Source organism: Brienomyrus brachyistius, chromosome 20, assembly GCF_023856365.1.
Source record: "Brienomyrus brachyistius isolate T26 chromosome 20, BBRACH_0.4, whole genome shotgun sequence".
NCBI classification, from domain to species: domain Eukaryota; kingdom Metazoa; phylum Chordata; class Actinopteri; order Osteoglossiformes; family Mormyridae; genus Brienomyrus; species Brienomyrus brachyistius.
Window position 1 is genome coordinate 4810235 of NC_064552.1, and position 20340 is coordinate 4830574.

Consider the following 20340-nt stretch of genomic DNA (forward strand, 5'->3'; position numbering starts at 1 on the left):
AAGCAAAAGGAAAAGACTTTCTTCAAAAGAATGACGAAAAAAGCATTTTGTGAATAATTAAAATAGACGGCACAAAAGCAGGAATAATGCAGGGAAAATGGCCTCACTTTGTGTGCCTGATCCATCGACTGCTTCCTGAAGTCCAGCTCTTCATCCAGGTAGCCCTTCTGCTTGCTGAAGTGGACCTTCAGGTGAGAACAGAACATGGTGAAGGTCCCCTTTCTAACTACAGGTAAACTGAGTGCAACACCAGACCGGGCGGATCTGCTCAAGCGGTTACCTTCTCGTTCTCGATGTCCAACATTTTTTGCTGCAGGGATGATTTGGTGACCTCTATCTGCTCAAGCCACTGAAAACACAAATTGCGGTCAGGAGCTTTACAGATGTAAAAAAGGACAACACTCGCACTCCAAAGGCACACTGGAGAAACTGTTTTAGACTAGCGTTAGATCGTATTTCAGATACTGATAAACGGGAGGGAACCCGACCGCCAGAAATACAGAAAAACATTGTGTTTATTTAACTTAATTCACCCAGGGTCTTCTCAAACAAAATAAAACAAAGAGTTGGTCATCTATGAAGGGTACCTTTTCAGCCAAGGTTAATACAGTCCTAGCGTGGATAACGACCACTTGCTCGTCATTGGTCAGGTTCTGCGGCACGAGGACAGAACACAAAACGTACGTGAACAATGGCAATTGACGTGCGGGGTGAATAAAAAGTGGATATTGAGCAAGCGGTCGCAGAGGGCTGCACGAGCCCCCTGAACGGCAAAAACACAGAACACACACATGTACGTACGCGTACGTAGGAAATACAACATACACTTACGGCGTTATCCCCAAGAATGTCCAGCTTTTTCATGAGCTCTGCGATGGCGATGTCCTGACGGGGCAGGGGGAAGGGGGAGACTCACGGTCAAGATGGTGCATTTACGTGTAAACCGTGCATCGTTTCGGGGATGGGAGCTGGGACAGCGCGGAAACTCACGGTGACACCCTCCGCCTGGCAGTAAACCTGCAAGGGGCTTACGCCCTCCGCAAAGTGGATGGTGTGGAAATTGATGGCCGGGGACCTCCTCTCACGATCCTGCAGGGGGCGTTCCCGTGACACAACCTCGTTCGTTACACTTGTGCTACTCATTTGCATATTCAATTAGAAGACACCAACCAATCTCCATCAAGGTCAAGCAAATTGGCATTTTCTCGTAGCAGGAATACCGAAGCTGTGGAAATCGTTATCGCTTCGGTCGATAAAAGAGCCGAGCACAGTTGCCATGACGATCGTGCTGCTCTCCCGCCTCACCTCCAGCTCCAGGATGCGGAATTCTAGCAGTTCATTCTGGTCTTTTGCGTCCTGGATGTCATGCTTCAGACGCGATTCCTCCATCTGCATCTGCTTGATCTGTGAGGAACCGGCAGCGGATTTCGACACGTACAAGAAAAACGGCAAATACACCGCAAGTATATTCCACCAAAGTGAGAGAGGGTCTTCATCAGGGCTGACCCACCTTATCCAACAGCTCCTGGTTTCTCCGGTATAATGCCTGTTTCTCCTCTATCCACTTCACGTCCTTTGAATGCACAAGCGACAGCAGGATTAGTCACTGCGCTGTGGAAAGGGCACCGCCAGTCCGCCAGTACAGGCACCGACACAGACGACATCTTCACCCTCCCCCTTATTAAAAAAAAAAAACTGCAGGCCAGTACTGCTTCCTGGAGCTTATCAGTGCCCAAATCCGGAAGGTCTTTCTAAAGGTGGGACCTTTGGCTTTGTGCCTCTGTATTCATTGCCTGGATCTAGGAAGAGGCTCCAGCACATGGTGGCAGTTACTCTCCCAGATTATGAGGAAAATGTGTGCAGGGTCTCTTTTCCCCAGCAGACACTGGCTGCAGAGGCCCAGATGAGGTTCCTGGTCAGCGACCGCGCACAAGGCCGATCCCGCCGCAGGAAACGCACGGCGAGCGGAGTGCTGAAGGGGCCGGCGGCCGTGTTCGCACTTTTTGGGTAAACAAACACCGAAGGTGACAATGTGAATGGTGCTATTCAGCACAATAATAATAATAAAAAAAAAAACCTGGCCAGCGAGTCAGAGGCACAGCGTGAGTCAGAGTTTACTGAAAAGAACCGAAAAGATATTTATACAGAAAAACATCAGGAGGGAAGAGTAGGTGAGACAGAGAGAATCACCTACCCTGCCTCTCCATGAGGGACGTGACTCTGCACGCTTTAGTGGCTCTGCTGTGCCCATGAAAATTAAGACTCAGGCTCTCTGCTGCCCCCTACCCAGGGGGCTGTCGCCCGCCCCGCAGCCCCAGTCGCCCGCCCCGCAGCCCCAGTCGCCCGCCCCGCAGCCCCTGTCGCCCGCCCCGCAGCCCCAGTCGCCCGCCCGCCCCGCAGCCCCAGTCGCCCGCCCCGCAGCCCCAGTCGCCCGCCCCGCAGCCCCTGTCGCCCGCCTCGCAGCCCCAGTCGCCCGCCCCGCAGCCCCAGTCGCCCGCCTCGCAGCCCCAGTCGCCCGCCTCGCAGCCCCAGTCGCCCGCCCCGCAGCCCCAGTCGCCCGCCCGCCCCGCAGCCCCAGTCGCCCGCCTCGCAGCCCCAGTCGCCCGCCCCGCAGCCCCAGTCGCCCGCCCGCCCCGCAGCCCCAGTCGCCCGCCCCGCAGCCCCAGTCGCCCGCCCCGCAGCCCCAGTCGCCCGCCTCGCAGCCCCAGTCGCCCGCCCCGCAGCCCCAGTCGCCCGCCCCGCAGCCCCAGTCGCCCGCCTCGCAGCCCCAGTCGCCCGCCCCGCAGCCCCAGTCGCCCGCCCCGCAGCCCCAGTCGCCCGCCCGCCCCGCAGCCCCAGTAGCCCGCCCCGCAGCCCCAGTCGCCCGCCCCGCAGCCCCAGTCGCCCGCCCCGCAGCCCCAGTCGCCCGCCCAGCAGTCCCAGTCGCCCGCCCCGCAGCCCCAGTCGCCCGCCCCGCAGCCCCAGTCGCCCGCCTCGCAGCCCCAGTCGCCCGCCCCGCAGCCCCAGTCGCCCGCCCGCCCCGCAGCCCCAGTCGCCCGCCCCGCAGCCCCAGTCGCCAGCCCCGCAGCCCCTGTCTTACACTGCCTCCCCTATCCTTCAGTCATCGGTCTGGCCTTTCTGCATAAGCGCGGCCCAGCCAGGCCTCTGGCATTATAGGCGGCTCCAGCACTCTGACTCAGCATACGGTGCTCAGGGCTTAGGACAATGTGGGCCAAAACAGGGAGCAGCTAAGTGCTTTAGTTCGGGAGAGGTGAGGAGCGGGGTGATCGTGGGTCCGGGCGTGACGCCAGTCCCCCCCATCCCCTCATTGCAGGGCGGCCCAAACGAGTGAGCGATGTCCTTTTTATGCAATCACGGAACGCATGCCAGGCGCAATTCAATTTCACGACAGACCACATTAAAGGCAGGGACGAAATCCGTTTTATGTCAGCTGACATAAAATTCTGAGGTAATGTTTAGAATGCTTCGAAATGTCAACACTGCCTTTAAAAATGTGGAAACGAGCATGACCTCCCTCTTCTCATTTGGTGAGGCAGGTGAGGCCGAAAGGCTCCATTAATGCTTTCATTTAATTAAACAGACATCCCTGTGACGAAAGTGTGTCTCTTCAGTAATGATGGAAAGCCACTGACACAATTGAGAGAACCAATGGAAAGTCTGAAGCCAGACAGTGTAGCATATAAAGGTCTAACAGTAAGTAACTTTAATCTGACCCTCAGCTGTTGAGGTCTTGGTGAAGCATATAAATTCAATTTGATTAATTTTATTAGCATCCTTCCGATTACAGTGGACCCAAAGCACTTATGCAGATGTATTGATAGACTAAGTAATGTTTTTTTTACTGATGCATCTCTTACCCTCCAGCAAATATGACATTGTTTCTATGCACCAAAGACACTGCAGGGAGTAGAAACTCCCTCGGGTGACCAGCAGATGCACTGCACTGGCAACAATAGAATCCAGAATGCAGCGGTGTCTGGCGGAATTGATTTGCTCGACGTCCAGCAGGGGGCAGAGTGCTCGGACATGGCCTACTTGCCTGGCCTTGGTGTGCCATGGTGAGCTCCAGGTCTTCAATTCTCGTCTGGTATCGCATGAGCTCAGCTTGCATCTGCTCTCTGGTCTGAGGAGACAGACGAGCAGAACATCCATCTTGGATAACTAGGTAACTTGGCACTTTTTTGAAGGCAGTAAACATTTGCATTGAAATCAAGCCACAGATTATGAATATTTGTCGACCTTCCATAAATCTCTTACTTAAAACCCTCTAATGCAAATTCTATACTGTGAAACTGATCAGGGGTCAGTGGATGATAATTGTACGTAACCAAGGATTAAACAACGGTAAATTAAGAGTGAATGACACAACGAAAAACGACCCGCTTAGCATTAGCACGCTAACGAGAAATCAAGCATGTTACCCTGGCAGCCTCTGCTTACCTTGACTTCCCTCTCGGCATCGAATGTCCCCCCGACCTGCTCCTGGAGCAGAGCGTAAGCCCGCTGGAGGGCCTGGTACTCCATGGTGAGCTGCCGGAAGCGCAGGTCCGTCTCCTCCTTCATCATGCCCTGGAAACACAAGCAAGTAGAGCGATTTCTTCCCCGCCATGAGAAACTTCCTCCCCTTCACACAACACTCTCTGTGACGCGAAGCAGCATGCCGCTGATATGACGTCACCATGTAACAGATAGAATCAAGATTCACTCAGAAGAGATGACCTCTGCTACCCGCCACTCCTGGGGTCAACGAGGTTCGGACGGATTTTGATTGGCTGCCCGTGTGCAGGATGGTAAGAATGTAGAGAATAATAAGAACACGTTCTGGGACCTCTACACTGTGTCTGTACATGTTTACACTGAGGTCTCTGCATGATGTCAGCATTGAGAAGATGACTACACTATGTCCGTACGAATACACAATATTCATCTAACTCCAAGGAAAGAAAACAGGCAGATTCTGTCGGATCCCGGAGCTTACTAGACAGACGTACACGTAGCAGAACGGAGCCTGATGCTCTCACCTCCTCCAGATCGTCATCCGGGGTGCATGGGGTCCGATCCGTGTGGTAGGAGATCGAGGAGCCGTCCGAATCCAGGGAAGCTTCTTCGTCGTAGCCGAAAAACGTCTCCACCACCGGCTTCTAGGCGAAACCACCCGAGGTCATACAGGTGTCCAAGATGGAGCCCATGAGTATGGCTGCCATCCAGCAAGCTCCTGCTTCTTTTTACCTATTTAACGTTTTCTGTGCTTTTAAATACCCGCACCATTGTCTGCATCTACTGCTGTTTGCTGTACTGTTGTTTTGAGTTTCCAGGTCCTAGCAGCGTTAAACCAGGACCATCGTTACGGCGCCGGTGACCGACCCGAACCTCACTTGGCAGGTGTACCGCTTCTGTGAAAGTGAGCATTCCCGCTGTCGGTTTCCGATTGTTTTTTTTTTTTAACACTCTATGGCCGCCATGCGGGACATGAAGAATGCAGCCTGGCTCAGCTCCAGGTCCCCTATCGATCGCACGCTCTGCTCCCCCGACGTTTCGTGGTCTGCTGCACACCTGTTTCGACTGCTCCCGCCGTCACAGACCACTCGTCGGCTGCTTTCCGCTCCGATGTCTCCCATCTGGACTCTCCCGCAAACCCAGCTCAGCAGAGCAGCAGTAAAACTGCATGCTGTCAAATGTGGTTCCTACCTTACAGGGCTTAATGAACTTCTTCCTCTGTCGGCGATACCTCAGCAGCATGTCTCGTTCCTGGAAGAGAGCTTCAGTCCTTACGAGGCAGCGCCCACAACACCCACCGCGACACACAAGATAATCATCATAACGCGCACAACCACCCAAGGAAATATAGATTTGAGAGTATAAGGGAGAGCCATAAGTAGACAGACACAATCCCACAACCTAGAGTGTAAAGATACATAGCAGCCAGAACGTGCTCAGCGGCTCCACCCTGAGGTCACACAGGTGTAAAACATGATTATAATTCTAAATTATAATTCAAAGTCAGCTAACCAGGACTAGCATGCATTTCCATATTAATGACAACGAATGGCCAGTACACCATATATTTATGTTGCAAAGTGGTTTTGGTGTATAGTGTCATGGTGCGTGTGTTATACAGTGTCATGGTGATTGTTATAGTGTTATGTGAAGTTTTGTTTATTTACCTTTGAAAATAAGGAATTATAATAAGAGGAATAATAATTATTATTAACAGAAAACTTACGATCACGCTTTTCACGTATCCAGCCGTTTCAAAGGCCTAAAAAAAAGATGAAGTAAATGTCAAAAATACTCAAAAAAAACACTTTGGAGTGCAAGAAATTAAGGTAAGACTATAAACTGTCATGCAGCTAAAATGCATTTTAAACATGCATTTTCTAGCATCGTAGTGTAACGTGAAAAAGATCAACATGCAGTTTCCAGGACTGAAACACTAAGAGCTACCGAGACAAAAGGTTCATTATGTGCAAAAACAGCTACAGAAGGAACAAGGGATCTGTACTTTCGACAGGTCGTCGATGATGTTCTGCTGCTCGGCAACCTGCAGCCGTAGGAACTCAATCTCCCGCTCTTCCTGACTTTGGTCGAGGTCGTTCAGAGAGCTGGGTCGCCGAATCGTCCCGACCTTTTCCCTCTGCAAGTCAGTATGGACGAATCACATAATTTCACTCATTAAGACAGCTGAATGTAGCAGAATATTTTGTGTGGCTGCTTAGAGTACCCTGATTTGAAACCATTTCCTAAGCAGTACAGTGTATTTGTTAACTTAATATGTATTAATATCCTTTGGGCATCCCTTGGGAACCCAAAAATTCTCAATGACCATAACACTGTGTTATTCAGTGTTGGACAGAGTACCTTAATTCCAGATTTAGACAATCATCTAAAAGCTGACAGCTCCCTGGCACGGAATTTGGCCAAACGAGTGAATCAAATGAAGGAATCTGGGATAGCCCAGCTCCGGATATCCATGCCGTGTACGAATGGGCGGAGACGTCCCGCGCACCATCTCGATGTTCTCCTGCGTCACGAATCTCAGCTTGTTCTCCATGCGTCTGAAGGCGTGGGCCAGTTCCTCGTTCTTCCTGCTCAGCCGTCTGTTCTTGTCCAGCAGGGGCTTGTACTGGCCCTCGGCCTCCCGTAGACGCTTGAGCTGCGCAGACACACGCGCGGGAGCGCGGTTGGTACACGCGCACACACAAAGAATGCTCTCAGCTCCAATCACAAAGAGCTGAACCCTCTAAACAGAAACACAAGGCTGCAATATCCTACGAGGGACCAAAAAGTAAGGAAAAAGAGGGGCGATTCTGTTTATTTTATTTTTTTTTAAGATGAGGCGGACATAATTCATACAGAGGGACCAACCTACTCATTAGCCAATGATATATTTTGAATCAGTTAGTGACAGGGGAGGGGGTCCTCCTGGGACCAATCAGCTTTCAGCTGGGGCCATTGCCCCTATGGCTCCGCCCCTGTACACGCCCCCAAAAAAAGAGACCAGTGCGTTGCATTTTCCTCTAAAGGGAACCTATAAGCTGCCGTAATAAGACACCCATGTTGTCATCCTCCTTCCTTCATAGCCGATCCATCACTCACTGTCCAAGATAAAGCTGGAGTCTGTCTTCTGAGACAAGCCCCGAGCTCCTCAGCATCGAGCGAGGCCGCGTCCTCCTGACAGGTGCTTAGCGCCCCCACAGCCCAGTGCACAGTGTACCTCCTCCTCAGCTCCCCTAAGTGTGAACGCCACCAGGTATGAGGCACAACTTCACCGCTGCCCAAACCCTACATCGCCTTTACTCATAATCGGCTCATTTTAAAACATCACAGTAAAGCTTCTGCAGTGTGCTTGCAGTAAATAATTCATACTTCGATTGCGGCCCCTCCCCCACCTAACCCCCCCCCCCCATGCATTCACAGTGGCAGGAAAAGCACCAGGAGAATAACACAGGGCAGAGCGAGCTCATTAACACGCTTCTATTTTTATATAACATGCTAATAAAGGATCGGGAATCGTCATACCACCAGCAACCCTCATCTTAATGAATATTTTGTATGTAATACACATATATAATGTAAACCAAATGCAATGCAACATTCAGTATAAAATAAATCTATCATTATCCCTTATTAGTTACTCATTCAGAAGCATCTATCTATCTATCTATCTATCTATCTATCTATCTATCTATCTATCTATCTAAGTCAAAGACTTTTTTATTGATTCGACTGACAATTATGTTTGAATGTTTAACGCTCAAATTATGCAAGCCAATCAGTCCTGGTCAATCCAAGCATCATAAAGTTGCCTTTTTTCCTAAAAGGGACAGAGAGACATCCTTGTCTTCCATGCAGTGACACTTTCCTTGACAGTTACTATCGGATTATGCTAACAGTGTCAGAATATTTTAAAACACTGCATGGTATCATGCGAGTACCTCAGCTTGCAATTACTTCCAGTTACAGAAAGTGGACGGTAAGAAACGTAGATGGATGCAGATCGTTTTATGGCATTATGTCACTTTTCTGTAACAAGAAAGTTGCTTGTAAACAACAATGCAATTATTCTGGAGGCATCACAGAATGACACTGAAAGAGTCTTTAAAACCACACAATCACCTGAAAGTAGGCATGGTATATTTTTACATAAAACACTTAATGTCTTGGGTACAAGGGTACAATTTTCCCAACTTTACAAAGTTTCCCTGCAGTTTCTGACATCCACATTTTCTCACTAAGAAATAATTTTGAGTCACTGACTGTAAAGGCAGTGATGAGGATCTTTTGAAAGATGTAGCTCACTCAATAACTTAAGTTATATAGGCGGTGATAGGGCCATTGTGAAGGGCATGGTTCACTCACTAGCTGTGAAGCACAAACTCTGCAATGGGGACTCTGTGAAAGATGCGCTTCACTCACTGCGAAGGATAAACGCAGTGATGAGGACTGTGAAAGATGTGCTTCACTGACTAACTGAAGGAAAAAGGCAGTAACGAGAACCTTTGCGAAAGATGATGGTCATTCACTAACTGTGAAGGATAAAGGCAGTAATGAGGACCTTGTGAAAGAATGTTCATTCACTAACCATGAAGGATGAATGCAGTGATGGGGACTTTGTGAAAGATAAGGGTCATTCATTGACTATGAATGGTGAAGGTAGTGGTGGGGACTTGGTGAAGGACGTGTGTCACTCACCAGTTCGTTGCGCTCCTCAGACAGCAGAGCATTGCGGTCCTCCAGCTTGCGTATGATGGCGCTCAGTTCGGCGATTTTGAGCTGGAAGCGGCGAGCGTCCTTTTCGTCCAACTGCTGTTCCTAAAATGAAGACCAACTGCAGATAACTGCAACCTCAGCACTTTCTCTCATTACTGGGCGGGCGGGAACTATATTAATCACACCAATAATCTCAATGAAGCCCAGAGATACTGGACCCCTCCCCCCCCCAGGGCTTTTAATGGGCCCAGTAGCATTCAGAAAGGGCCACAGGTGTGAGGACGCTGTAGGACGGAGCCTGTCGTGATGAGAAAATTAGAAGCCGTTGTGTGGAATTGCTGGCGAAAGGTGTGCAAAGAATGGAAAATGGACCGAGAATCTGTGTCTGTGAGGGGGGTGGGTGCAGGGGCCACCTTACACACAAATAACAGAATATTTCATACCTGACATACATAACTTTGCCTTTAGCGTCTACGCTCAAGCATATAATGCAATTGGACTAACAAAAAATATTTGAGGATTTCCTCTACCTCCACTCATTAAAATTATACCCTCTGCATCATGCTAACGGTATAAAAAAAAATTCACAATTAGAAAATAAATAAGCAAAAGCAAGTCATCCACGAATTCCTTATTCGGCTGGTGCAGGAGGCATCCCGACGGTCATGAATGAATCTTGGATGATTCTTAGAGTATCTACAATGTATTTACATTTGAAAATGTATTTGTGATGCGACACATTAGGAAACATACCGATGAGCCTGTAAGTTCTGGCAGACGGCACGTGTTCAGCCAGCTACACAGGCAGAGCAGAAGCAGGAGCCTCAGCACGCCACAAAAACTGCTAGTGTTGATAAACATATTTTACAGGTAAGATTCATATTGCTTGCAATCTGTGAGCTGGAACGCAACATTTTCCATGCTGGGAGACGGGTTATGTGGCACTGAGGGTGCGGAAGATTCAGGGAGAGAGACGATGTCTGGGGGAATCTTTGTGTGCCTGAGATTAACGCTTGGGGGAAAAAAAATAAATGCTGTGAACCAAATATTCTAATTCTGTGAAGGAGGCAAGATGGAGCACACCCTCTAATTTTTATTCTGGACAGACGGCGGGCAATCTGGCAAAAGTAACACATCGATTCTACAATTACTCAAGTTTGGGGTGATGGAGGGGAGGGGGTTCACCCAACAAAAGGGGGGCTGCAAAACAGGAAGGGAAAGTGGGCATGGCTGGGAGCTGGGCGTGGCAAAAATGGGGGCGTGGCTAAAACTGGGGTGTCATTGAAAAGGAGGGCATTTACAAGATTGGCCTCTCTGCATAAATACGAAATACAAAATAAGCATTTTGCGGATCAGTCAGATTGTCGGCGTGTACCGAGTACGGAGCCAGCTAGCTCGCACTGGCTGTATCTTAGCTGCATCCGGCCTAAAGATGGTGCACGGTGGGGATGGTGTCTCGAGCCAAATGCACAAAGACCGGCGGGCGGAGATCCGACGACAGCGAAACACCGGCGGCAGAACACAAAGCACATGTCGCAGGAAACGCATTGCCTTAGCGCGACGCTAACGTGACAACAACAACAGGAACAACAACAGGAACAACAACAGGAACAACAACAGAAACAACAACAGGAACAACAACAGGAACAACGGAGAAGGGCGACGCTGCGCTCGGTATAAGAGGCTCATCTCTGATCACAGATGGAAAGCGGCGATGCACCTGCTGCTGCTGCTTCCCGTCAACAGGCAGCAACTGCGCCAGGACGACACAAAGCAGGTAAAAGTGCTTACGGGGCTCCCCGAATGATCAGCGGCATCTCCAGCGCCACCTGCATAAGGCACCTCCCATTTGTGGCTGGCTGGCTGCTGCTCAGCCTCCCTGCACTGGACAAGCTGCTCCCCTAGAGCCTCTTTCTGGAGCTCATGCCCAGTCTGGACTCTCAGCTCCTTATCCAGCACGCTGAGTGCTCTGCCTTTTACTTTAATCTCATCCATCTACAAAGGGCAGAACAGAACACAGTCACACAGACAGACACAGCGCGGGGGGGGCCCCCCCCTGCTGCCGTCACCATGGAAATGCCGGCCCCGCCCACACAGAAGCAGAAAGTTCCTAATAGCTCCTAATTAATGAATCAGTGCTGAGCAGGGGCGAGAGAAGTTTGTGTTTCTTTGAATCCAGTTGCCACTGTGATTTCATTTATATTTATTAAAATCTAATTTTCCACAGCTGCTCCTGTTGTGCTCAGTCACACCGAGATGTCGACAAGCAGAAGGCATATAGACAAACACATAAGCAAAAAGGATGTGAGGGAACGACACACAAGATGAATTATATTTGCATGGTGTAACTGCCAGCCCCAGAATCTAGAAGAGCAGAATGATAAAATACTGTACAGTATTAAAGAAAGAGTACAGTTTAGTGCAGTGTTATGTAACCACAAGAACAAATTGCCCAGTATTCAGATCTTGCCTTTTCCCACAGCCACATCGCCTAAGTAAACAGATTAAAAAAATACAGGGGAAAAAACGAACATTCCTTCACAACTTTTACTCTGCAGTTTTAAGAACAAAATACTCGCATAACTACCATACTTTTTTTTTTTTAACCTAGAGTTAGAAGCTGAATAATCATTATTGGTTGGCATGACAGATCGGCCAATCACACAGCAGATTCGCATGTCCCCCTCACCCATTTAATTTCCCATCCTGTGAACCGCATAGTAATCCTGCGACCCCCACTGCAGGGGGAGGAAGTACTTCGGTGTATCTGACGCTTGGTTCCACACAGGCCAGGAGGCCAGCCAAGCTACAGCCTCTGCCAGGTTGGAGCATGTCTGCTCTCCTCCCAGCCTGCACCTTTGCGTTCGGCACACGCCGATGACCCAGTACCCATTCAAAGACATAATCCAAATTTAAGATTCGTTGCATGTGATCTTGAGAAAAATAAAATCGATGGGTTGACCTTTTTTGGAAAGGAACAGTGTAGGTCAATAAATTACGTACAATTTACAGTAAGGCATCTTTCCGTAATATTTACGATGTTTGGGTGCCATTCTGATTAAAGCTTCTAGACGATTTTACGTTGTTACAAAGCAAATCACAAAAGCGGCTCAGCACCGGTGCCTTACCCAAGATTTCAACAAATACTCGTCAGATCCTTAATTCCTCAGGTTATAATAACAGAAAATGGACAATGACAGTGTAACACTGAGAATGTTCGAGCCAATTCAGCACTGGACTGGCGTGTGAGACCAGCTGAAATATACCACTGATTTGTCTGTATACAAACATTACTCACATTTTGCTATATGTAGGTCGGGCAATTTATTTTATAGGGATCATGCGATCCGCCTCCTGCCCAGTGGTAAAAATAACCACCTTTGTTCTAAATATATTTGTGACTTAAGACGCTTAGTGCCTGTAGGGATTGTAGGTCAGCAGGACCCCCAGTGGAGAACCCGTTGCAGCATGTTGGCTTCCCTGCTCTGGCGGGAATCGCACGTCTCTCGGCTGTGAGGGATGACGCATGTGCATATACTGTACAGTTACTATGCTTTTCCCCTTCTTCCCCTCTCTTGACCTTTTCAGTTATGGAGTATGGAATAATCTGTTGCTTAGTTATTTAACACAGGGTTATCTAAGGATAAAAAAAAATTGTGAATGAAACTGAATTAGATAAGAAATATGAATCGTACAGTTCTGCATAATTATATTAGCTACAGAACTAAACACACACGAAATTTAAATTCTCGCTAATTTAAGATGAGCTATTAAGAGCTATTTTCATTAATACTACATTAATGCTCATTGATGCTACATTAATTAATACTGCCATGCATAGGGCATAAATTTGATAATTCAGGAAGAAATAATAATTATTTTTTTGTTGTCAGAGAGCAGGGCTATCTAAAATCCAGCCTCCCTGGTGAAGGTATGGTTAGAGATGTATATGACTACACTACCAGTCATGGGATTCAAACTCAAAAGGGAGCTAGATCCACAACCTACAGAGCGAAACTCTGTTCAGTGCGGCAATAAAAAGAAGAAAAACACAAGAGCAACTCGGACATTTGGGTTGTCTTACGTACGCCCCGGATATCCGTGTGTGTTTATAAACGATCCTCCAATTCGCACTCATTTTCTTCTCTTCCTGACATCTTCTGCATGTAAGCAAACACCGGCGTCTTTCCTTAGTACTCCAAGCATGCGATTACCTTCGCTACACGTGCCCCCCCCCCCCCCCCAACATACTGCTGGCCCACGCTAACATTTGTCTCCACCGCTAAGAAACGATGTCGCGGTTGTGCACGTGCCAGTTTGCCCATAACGCACGTCGGCCTGCTGTCAAGACTCCCAATACGCGTTTGCGCCTGGAGATCAAGCCTGACATTTCCTACGTCTTTCGTCTGGGGGAAAACTATCCTCTCTGGCATTCAAAGGGGCAGAACGCCAGCCTCCCAAAGCAAGACCACCAGAAACTAGATACTGGTGAATGGTGAGGTCCCAGCTGCACCTACGTTTGGCTCTGGAAGCCCCCAGGAAGCCCCACCTGCTCGCTGATCCAGGTATGGAGCGGAATGCCCTTGTATTCCATCTCACACAGCAGTTAAAATCAATTATACAGGGACAGTAGGACTTACATTCCCAACCATCCACCCTGCAAAGTCTTAAGGTGACCGTGTGCTTCAGACAACATCCGGACAAAACGAAATCGGACATGTTGGCGAGAGCCGTCTGTCGCACGCTGAAAACGACGCTGCCATCTCGTTCGTTCTATGTCACGCTACAAGCCTAGAGGGTGCAGAATGTTTTCGATGTGGAAAACCCACATACAGAGCACAAATAAACGCATTGTGGCGAGTGTGTGAGTCATTTTACAAAGGAGATGACAGCTCTGTTAAAACTCAAGCTGCTCTTTATTGGTTTAATGCTAGAAGTGGCACAGACAGGGAAGCAAACAATTTACAAGTCTCATGTTCATACCTAATGAAACACGTTAATTCCATAGCATGATGCAGTTGGCAGTTCACATCTTTGCTCCCTCCCAACTACCCAACCAAGAGCAAAAATGCGCACTGTCTGGCAGGGAGTGAAGATCTGCTCTCTTTTCTTCACCATCCACTCCTGCCCCCAACTCCCCCACCACAGCAAGTCTGTGCTTCCGGATCTTTGAAATAAACCAGGAGGCAGGATGAAACCCAGGCCTTTCAGCCCATTTCAGCACAAATTTGAAAATACTGTGTCTACCTTAAAAAACTAACCCTTTCTGTCTGTTCTGTCTTTGGTCTCTTGGCAACCGGCAGTGATCTCGGGGGAGGTCTCGTTTAAAAGCACCGCTATTCTCCAGCAGTGACATGCCAGCGATACTACAGGTCACACAGAGCTTGTTCCTCTGAAAAACCCTGACTCTGAAATCCCGTCCCGTTAATCACAGCCCGTCCAGATGATGGCATCTTCCCACGCATTCAGGCTGCCCTTTACACGCATGATAACTCATCTCCGGCTTTTTCCATCTGTTAGCTGCCGCGATGCTACAGGGTCCCTCACTGGAATCCTTCAATATCTCACTATTTTGACCGGTGTCTGGGATCCTGGGTGAGACAGTCCTCAGGGGGTATGTTTTGCACTTTTCCACCACCCTTGAGAATCTAAACGAGAATCTAAATCACTGGCCGCTACATTTTACAGTCTCAGCCAATGCTAACTGCTAACACGCTGCCAAATAGGCACTGGATTCCTTTCCCTGGTCTTGCAGGCTCCCACAGCTATGGATAGACAGGGAAAGGAAATATCTTCCACCAGATTACCAATGAAACCGACCACAACATAAACTTCTGCGTCGTTTAACCTTCATATCTTTTAAATATCACCATAAACCCAAATAGCAGCGATTTGCACGGTCAATGATTTCCTTTCTATACAGCCATTACCAACATATCATTTAATGATTATCCCCCACAATATGATTTTCATATTAAAATGTGTGCAGTACATTAATTTCTATCTGCGTGACTCTTGTAAAATATTTACATGTGACAAACTGCGCTGTAAATCCTTTTAACGGACTGCGACCAAACATCCGGCATAAAGCCGTGTGCTATCTCAGGCTATAAAGACATCAATAATTGATGCTGACCGCTGTGTTGGTCGCCGCCCGCCAGAATACCGCTTAGGGTCACCTCCCTCCCTCGGCCGGCCTGGAATCCTCGCCGCACCAATGGCGGTCTCGATACTATCAGTTGGCGTGACAACAGTTGCCTGGGTACAGGACTGTCAAGCCCGGATTGGCTGGATTAGCTTGTTAACCATGCATGATGGAGAGATCTCAAAATGTGCTCAGAGTGCCCCCATTCTTTCCTTTTTATCATGTCATCGGGATTAAAACACAGCAAAGGAGACGCGACGGGAGGTGGTGATGGGCACGTACCAGCCGGCGGATCTCTCGCTCGCACTCCCGCTTGATGCGGCCGATCTCTTCCTGGTGCAGGTGGTAAACACTGCGGATCTCGGCAGCCTTGTCCTTGTCGGCCTGCACAGCGGCCATCAGAGCCTCCTCCGTGTGCCGCTTGACGGCCTTCAGCTCGTGGATCTCCTTCTGCATGCGGCCGCGCTCCCCCTCGAAGGCGCGCCGGGCCTCCTCGCGGGCCTCCGCCAGCAGGGCGCTGCGCAGCTTCTCGGCAGGGCCATCGCGCAGCGTGTTCACCAGCATCTGCAGCCGCTGGATCTCGCCATCCTTCACCCGGATGATGCGCACCAGCTCGGACTCGTGCTGCCGCAGCAGCGCCTCCCGCAGGCCGTGCAGCTCCTTCATCTTCTCCTCGTGCAGTTTGGCCCGCAGCTCCGTCACCACCACCGTCGCTTTGTGCTGCTCGTGCCGCACCTCCTGGGTCTTCTCCCGCTCTAATTTGCTGACCTGAAGGGGGATGAGAGGAGGTGCGGTTAATTGATGGAGAGGCGGGGTTACTGTCTGAGTGGGCGGGGTTACCTTGAGGGGGCGGGGTTACTTTATGAGGAGGCGGGGTTACTTGACGGTGATGCATTTACTAGTCTGGTGTTTCCAAGTCTGATATTTTCTTCAGTTTTCAAATACTCATCCATCCATCCATCTCTCCAGGTCAGGGTTGCGGTAATAATCAAATATACTGTGTAAAGTACATGGACAAAATACTGGAAACACCAGAAAAAGAACGTGACCCTAGAAGTAGCTAAATGACAATCACAGGTCAGGCATTAGCAATCTGTGTCGGCCACCTCCTCACAATCACCACTTTGTCATGTGACTCTACACTGACACATGAGGCGATAACAGCAACGTGAAAGAGGCTGAGTATTCCAAGCCCAAGCTGCGGGTACATCGTTGACAAAAAACCAATACATTATTTAAAGTCATGACAGCATATACCAAACAGGGAAAACCTACGTCAGCAAACAGTGGCCACGGGGATGGATGGACACGCAACGGGAGAGTTGCTGAACAGCACAAAGGCCTCAAAAATGACCACAGAACTGAATCAGCATCCCCGTGACCCGAACTCATCAAATGCGCTATGAGCTTCACAGAGGTGGAATTTACAACGGTGCTGGGAAGCACTTGTATCCAAGGTTGACGCATAAAGAGGCGTAACGTAGCGTAAAGAGCACGAGCCGTGACCGATGACCGTGACGTGGTGTTGGAGCCGTGCGTGTGCCAGCCGCCCGTCATACGCCGCGTGTCCCCTCCCGTATTCTCTCCTGCTTCCTGAGACCAATCGCAGCTGACGGTTCACATGAGGACAGAGACCTGAAGAATGTATACGCTGTATGGGACTGGGTGTGTGTGTGTGGGGGGGGGGGGGTAAATAGGAACAATGCACACAAGTGACACATTCTCTGGGGGAGCCTTTCCAGGAGGCCGTTTGGGGGCCGACAGTCCTCCCCGTGTCTGTCACAGAGTAGACCGGATTCTGTGCCACGTGGCACGGCTGGCACGGGCAAAGATATGCTCAGTTTAACCCAAAACAGTTTATGCACAGCCTACACTGATACTACGTATAACTAACCTAAAAATTACAGGTTCACCCAATAGTACTACTAGTCATTTGTACTGGAAACGGAGATTTAAGATTTATATTTAACTTTTGTCCAGAGCAATGTACAACTGAGGAAAATTTAGGGGTCAGACAGCAGGATCTACCAGTTCCCATAGTGCTGGAGGAGGTAAGGACTTGAGGGTCTAGCAGATTAAACAGCTGGACTTGCGATTTGAACCTACAAGCTTATGGACAAGAACACAAATTCCTTACCCACTGAGCTACACACCACCCTAGAGCTGCACTGAGGTAATTCATTTTTCCGACAGATGTGAAGATCATAAGCAGATGGCTAAAATTCTCTGAGTGACTCCTCTCTGTTCTGTTCTCAGTAGCAGTGAGCTGTCGACTTGTGTCATACGTGCCTGTCCATTGTCCATTATGGCCCAACAAATAGCGGGTATCTCCATGGACAATGTGCTTAACAACAGGGCTCACAATGTGCCGCTGTTGTCGACTGTCGGGGGGGGGGGGGGATGAATGACATGGTACTGCTCACCCTGCCAACGTCGGCCCAGCAACCAGACCATCGCTAACCTCGAGGAAATGAATCGAGGTCTCACTCCGAACATCCAACTGCCTTGTTTTCCCTAAAGTCACATGACCTTTAATTTTCAAATGAAGCTCAGGACTAGAGGGCTGATTTTTTTTTTTATCCCTAGATAAAACCTCAAAGTATGCAAATATATTTCTGATGGATCGTGCCATGCTGGATGAGTATATGAACAGGTCTGAAAAAAATTCGTGGGAAAGGACTGCAGTTTCTCGAAAAGGAGACGAGCCTCTGTGATAAAATTCTGAAGATACTGCTTATGTTTAGAGGTACGATAAGAAGGTGCTTCTTTAAGAGGGGAAAAAAAACCTCTCAGGGGAGAACTCGGAGACTTGAGGCAAGAAAATCTTCTTTTCCATTCCTTGCCATGTTTTCCCAAACCTAACGCTCAAGATCGAAGTCTACAGCTCGATCTTTGCAGTTTCCTCGACAGTGAGGAAAGTGTCACTTACAGTGAATTCGAATCCTTCAGCTTCTGCCATGTTGATGCGATACGTTTTGGTTTGTTTGCATGCCTGTGAAAACCAGTATTCAACAGAGCGCAACACAGGCCATTTCCACGAGCATCCGCAGTAACGCCATCGATCGACTGCTTTGGAGCCACAAAAAGGTCCAGGTCTTCAGCTCGGTATCTTCAAAATGAACGGTCCGGGCGCATTCAAATCACCACCTGCTATTTGTTCCGTTACAGACATGAGGGACACTACTCCGCGGGAGGTGTCAGGCAACATTTAACATCTTGCACCTGTCACTCCCTTCCCTGCAGTGCAACAAGACACACCCTGACAGCCACCGATGTCCGAACGAGGGTGTTTCCTCGGCTCAGCGAAAGTCAAGGTGTGGAAGTTGCCTGTTAAAATCCCCCCGGTGAAGTTCCTCACACATCCAGGTAGATGGAGACAGCACGACGGCAGTACTATGCCAGTACTATAGATATTTCACGCACGGTTTCCAGCACTGTGGACTGTAGAGTTCTCAGGGGCGGGGGGCTGAGGTCAGTACTCAGGAAAAGCCATCTCAGGTCATCTCAAGTCTGTCTGCTAAAATTGATCTGGGTTCGTCCAAAGAATCAGCTTGCAGCATGAGCAGAACGCACAAGGAGCCCCTGGGGGGGGGGGGGGGGTTGCACTATCCAGACCGGCCAGGTTGTTCCTTCCTCAAGAAGCTGTTACAATCGTTCTGGGAGGGTGGACTACACAAAAAAAGCAGTCAACACCCCACTACCCCCCCCCCCCCCCCCACCGGCTACTCATGTTGCTCAAGCGGCAAAAAACTCCCCCGTGAGGCAGGTGTGTTGGTTTGTTCCAGCTTTTTATTGACGCAACATCAACTTCATCAACATCAACTTCATCAACATCAGCTTCATCAACATCAGCTTCACGTCGTTCTTGGCCAATAAATGTGTGATCATATATGTACAAGCGAACCCAACGATCTCCCCTTTCACATCTGATGATCATGCATATTTTGGTGTCTGTCTGCGGTTATTTGTAATGAAATACCAGCCATATTTTACGGTGGAAAACTGCCAGTTCGGCTCAGTTCCTGGTGGCAGTGGAAAAGCACCATTAGGGCCTCTTCTCTGATAGGGTGATGAAGAAGTAAACGCTCCGGTCACTCGCCCATTTCAGGTAGCAAAAAAGGTCAAGCAAAGCCCTGCCCCCAGAAAGCCTGCTGTGGCTTAACTGGCTGACAGGACGTCACATGGCTGAGCAACAGGAATGCTACAGATATATGACTGAACAAGCCTAATCACTCCCAACTGTCAATCAAAGGGCGAGCTGAATTCGAACTAGGTTAAAACTTACAGCTCAGCCATGACTACATCATTCATCCTGTCTTTGCCGATTGGCAGACAGTGAACATGTAACCATGACGCTCAGGAGAATCGATGCTCTGTAGACACTGATGACATACAAGTTTAAAGGTAATACATTACTTAAGCCTTATCACAAAAGTCTTAGTATATTAAAATACATATGGAAATACCTACCATTTGACTTTCACAGGAAAACTGTGTATTTTCTATTCCCAGTGGTTAATTTGACCACTATCTGCATGCTATAAATAACAGACTGACCAGATTGTTCCTGGATGAGTCTAAAATTACTGATCATTGTTCAGTTCCGCAGCTTACAACTGTAGCTGTGCTGTGTAAAGAAATACATTTGTTTTATGGAACAAATAAATGACTGATTTTATTTTATCCAGAATGACTGAAAGGAAGTGTATCTAGTCACATGGAGCAGCTCATTAGAAATCTCAGGGAGGGGGACCTGGGGCGGACCAAGTGTACCCGGAGGGTGGGGGGCGGGGGGCTACCTTGCTCTTCTCCTGCTGCAGTTCGATCTGGATGTCTGTAAGCTTGGCCCTCAGCTCCTCATTGGCCGCCTGCAGCGAGGCGAGGGCATCGAGGCGCTCCCCCTTCGCTCGCCCGCCGGGCCCTTTCTTGGACATGGTGGAGGCGGTGCTCTGCAGGTCGGGCCCCCCCCGCCACGCCCCCCCGCC

The 20340-nt window shown here is 49.1% G+C and overlaps 1 protein-coding gene across 12 annotated transcripts in view; it reads right to left on the bottom strand.

Moving 5' to 3' along the window:
- The window catches only part of jakmip3 (Janus kinase and microtubule interacting protein 3), a 27861-nt gene extending 7550 nt beyond the window's left edge, over positions 1 to 20311 (bottom strand). For 5 of the 12 annotated variants that reach the window (XM_048987820.1, XM_048987818.1, XM_048987817.1 and 2 more), the window contains exons 1-17: positions 20155 to 20311; positions 15638 to 16123; positions 9193 to 9312; positions 7007 to 7153; positions 6503 to 6634; positions 6224 to 6259; positions 5689 to 5748; positions 5022 to 5141; positions 4441 to 4569; positions 4040 to 4123; positions 1511 to 1573; positions 1306 to 1404; positions 991 to 1089; positions 826 to 885; positions 588 to 653; positions 281 to 349; positions 108 to 185 (exon numbers count right to left, since the gene is read on the bottom strand). In XM_048987820.1, the coding sequence (XP_048843777.1) occupies positions 108 to 185; positions 281 to 349; positions 588 to 653; positions 826 to 885; positions 991 to 1089; positions 1306 to 1404; positions 1511 to 1573; positions 4040 to 4123; positions 4441 to 4569; positions 5022 to 5141; positions 5689 to 5748; positions 6224 to 6259; positions 6503 to 6634; positions 7007 to 7153; positions 9193 to 9312; positions 15638 to 16123; positions 20155 to 20289 (1983 nt within the window). In that variant the 5' untranslated portion in view covers positions 20290 to 20311. Of the gene's footprint in view, positions 1 to 107; positions 186 to 280; positions 350 to 587; positions 654 to 825; positions 886 to 990; positions 1090 to 1305; positions 1405 to 1510; positions 1574 to 4039; positions 4124 to 4440; positions 4570 to 5021; positions 5142 to 5688; positions 5749 to 6223; positions 6260 to 6502; positions 6635 to 7006; positions 7154 to 9192; positions 9313 to 11001; positions 11206 to 15637; positions 16124 to 20154 lie in introns of all 12 variants that reach the window. The other 7 variants (XM_048987821.1, XM_048987814.1, XM_048987824.1 and 4 more) reach the window with 6 other exon arrangements.
- Positions 20312 to 20340: the final 29 nt, after the last annotated feature.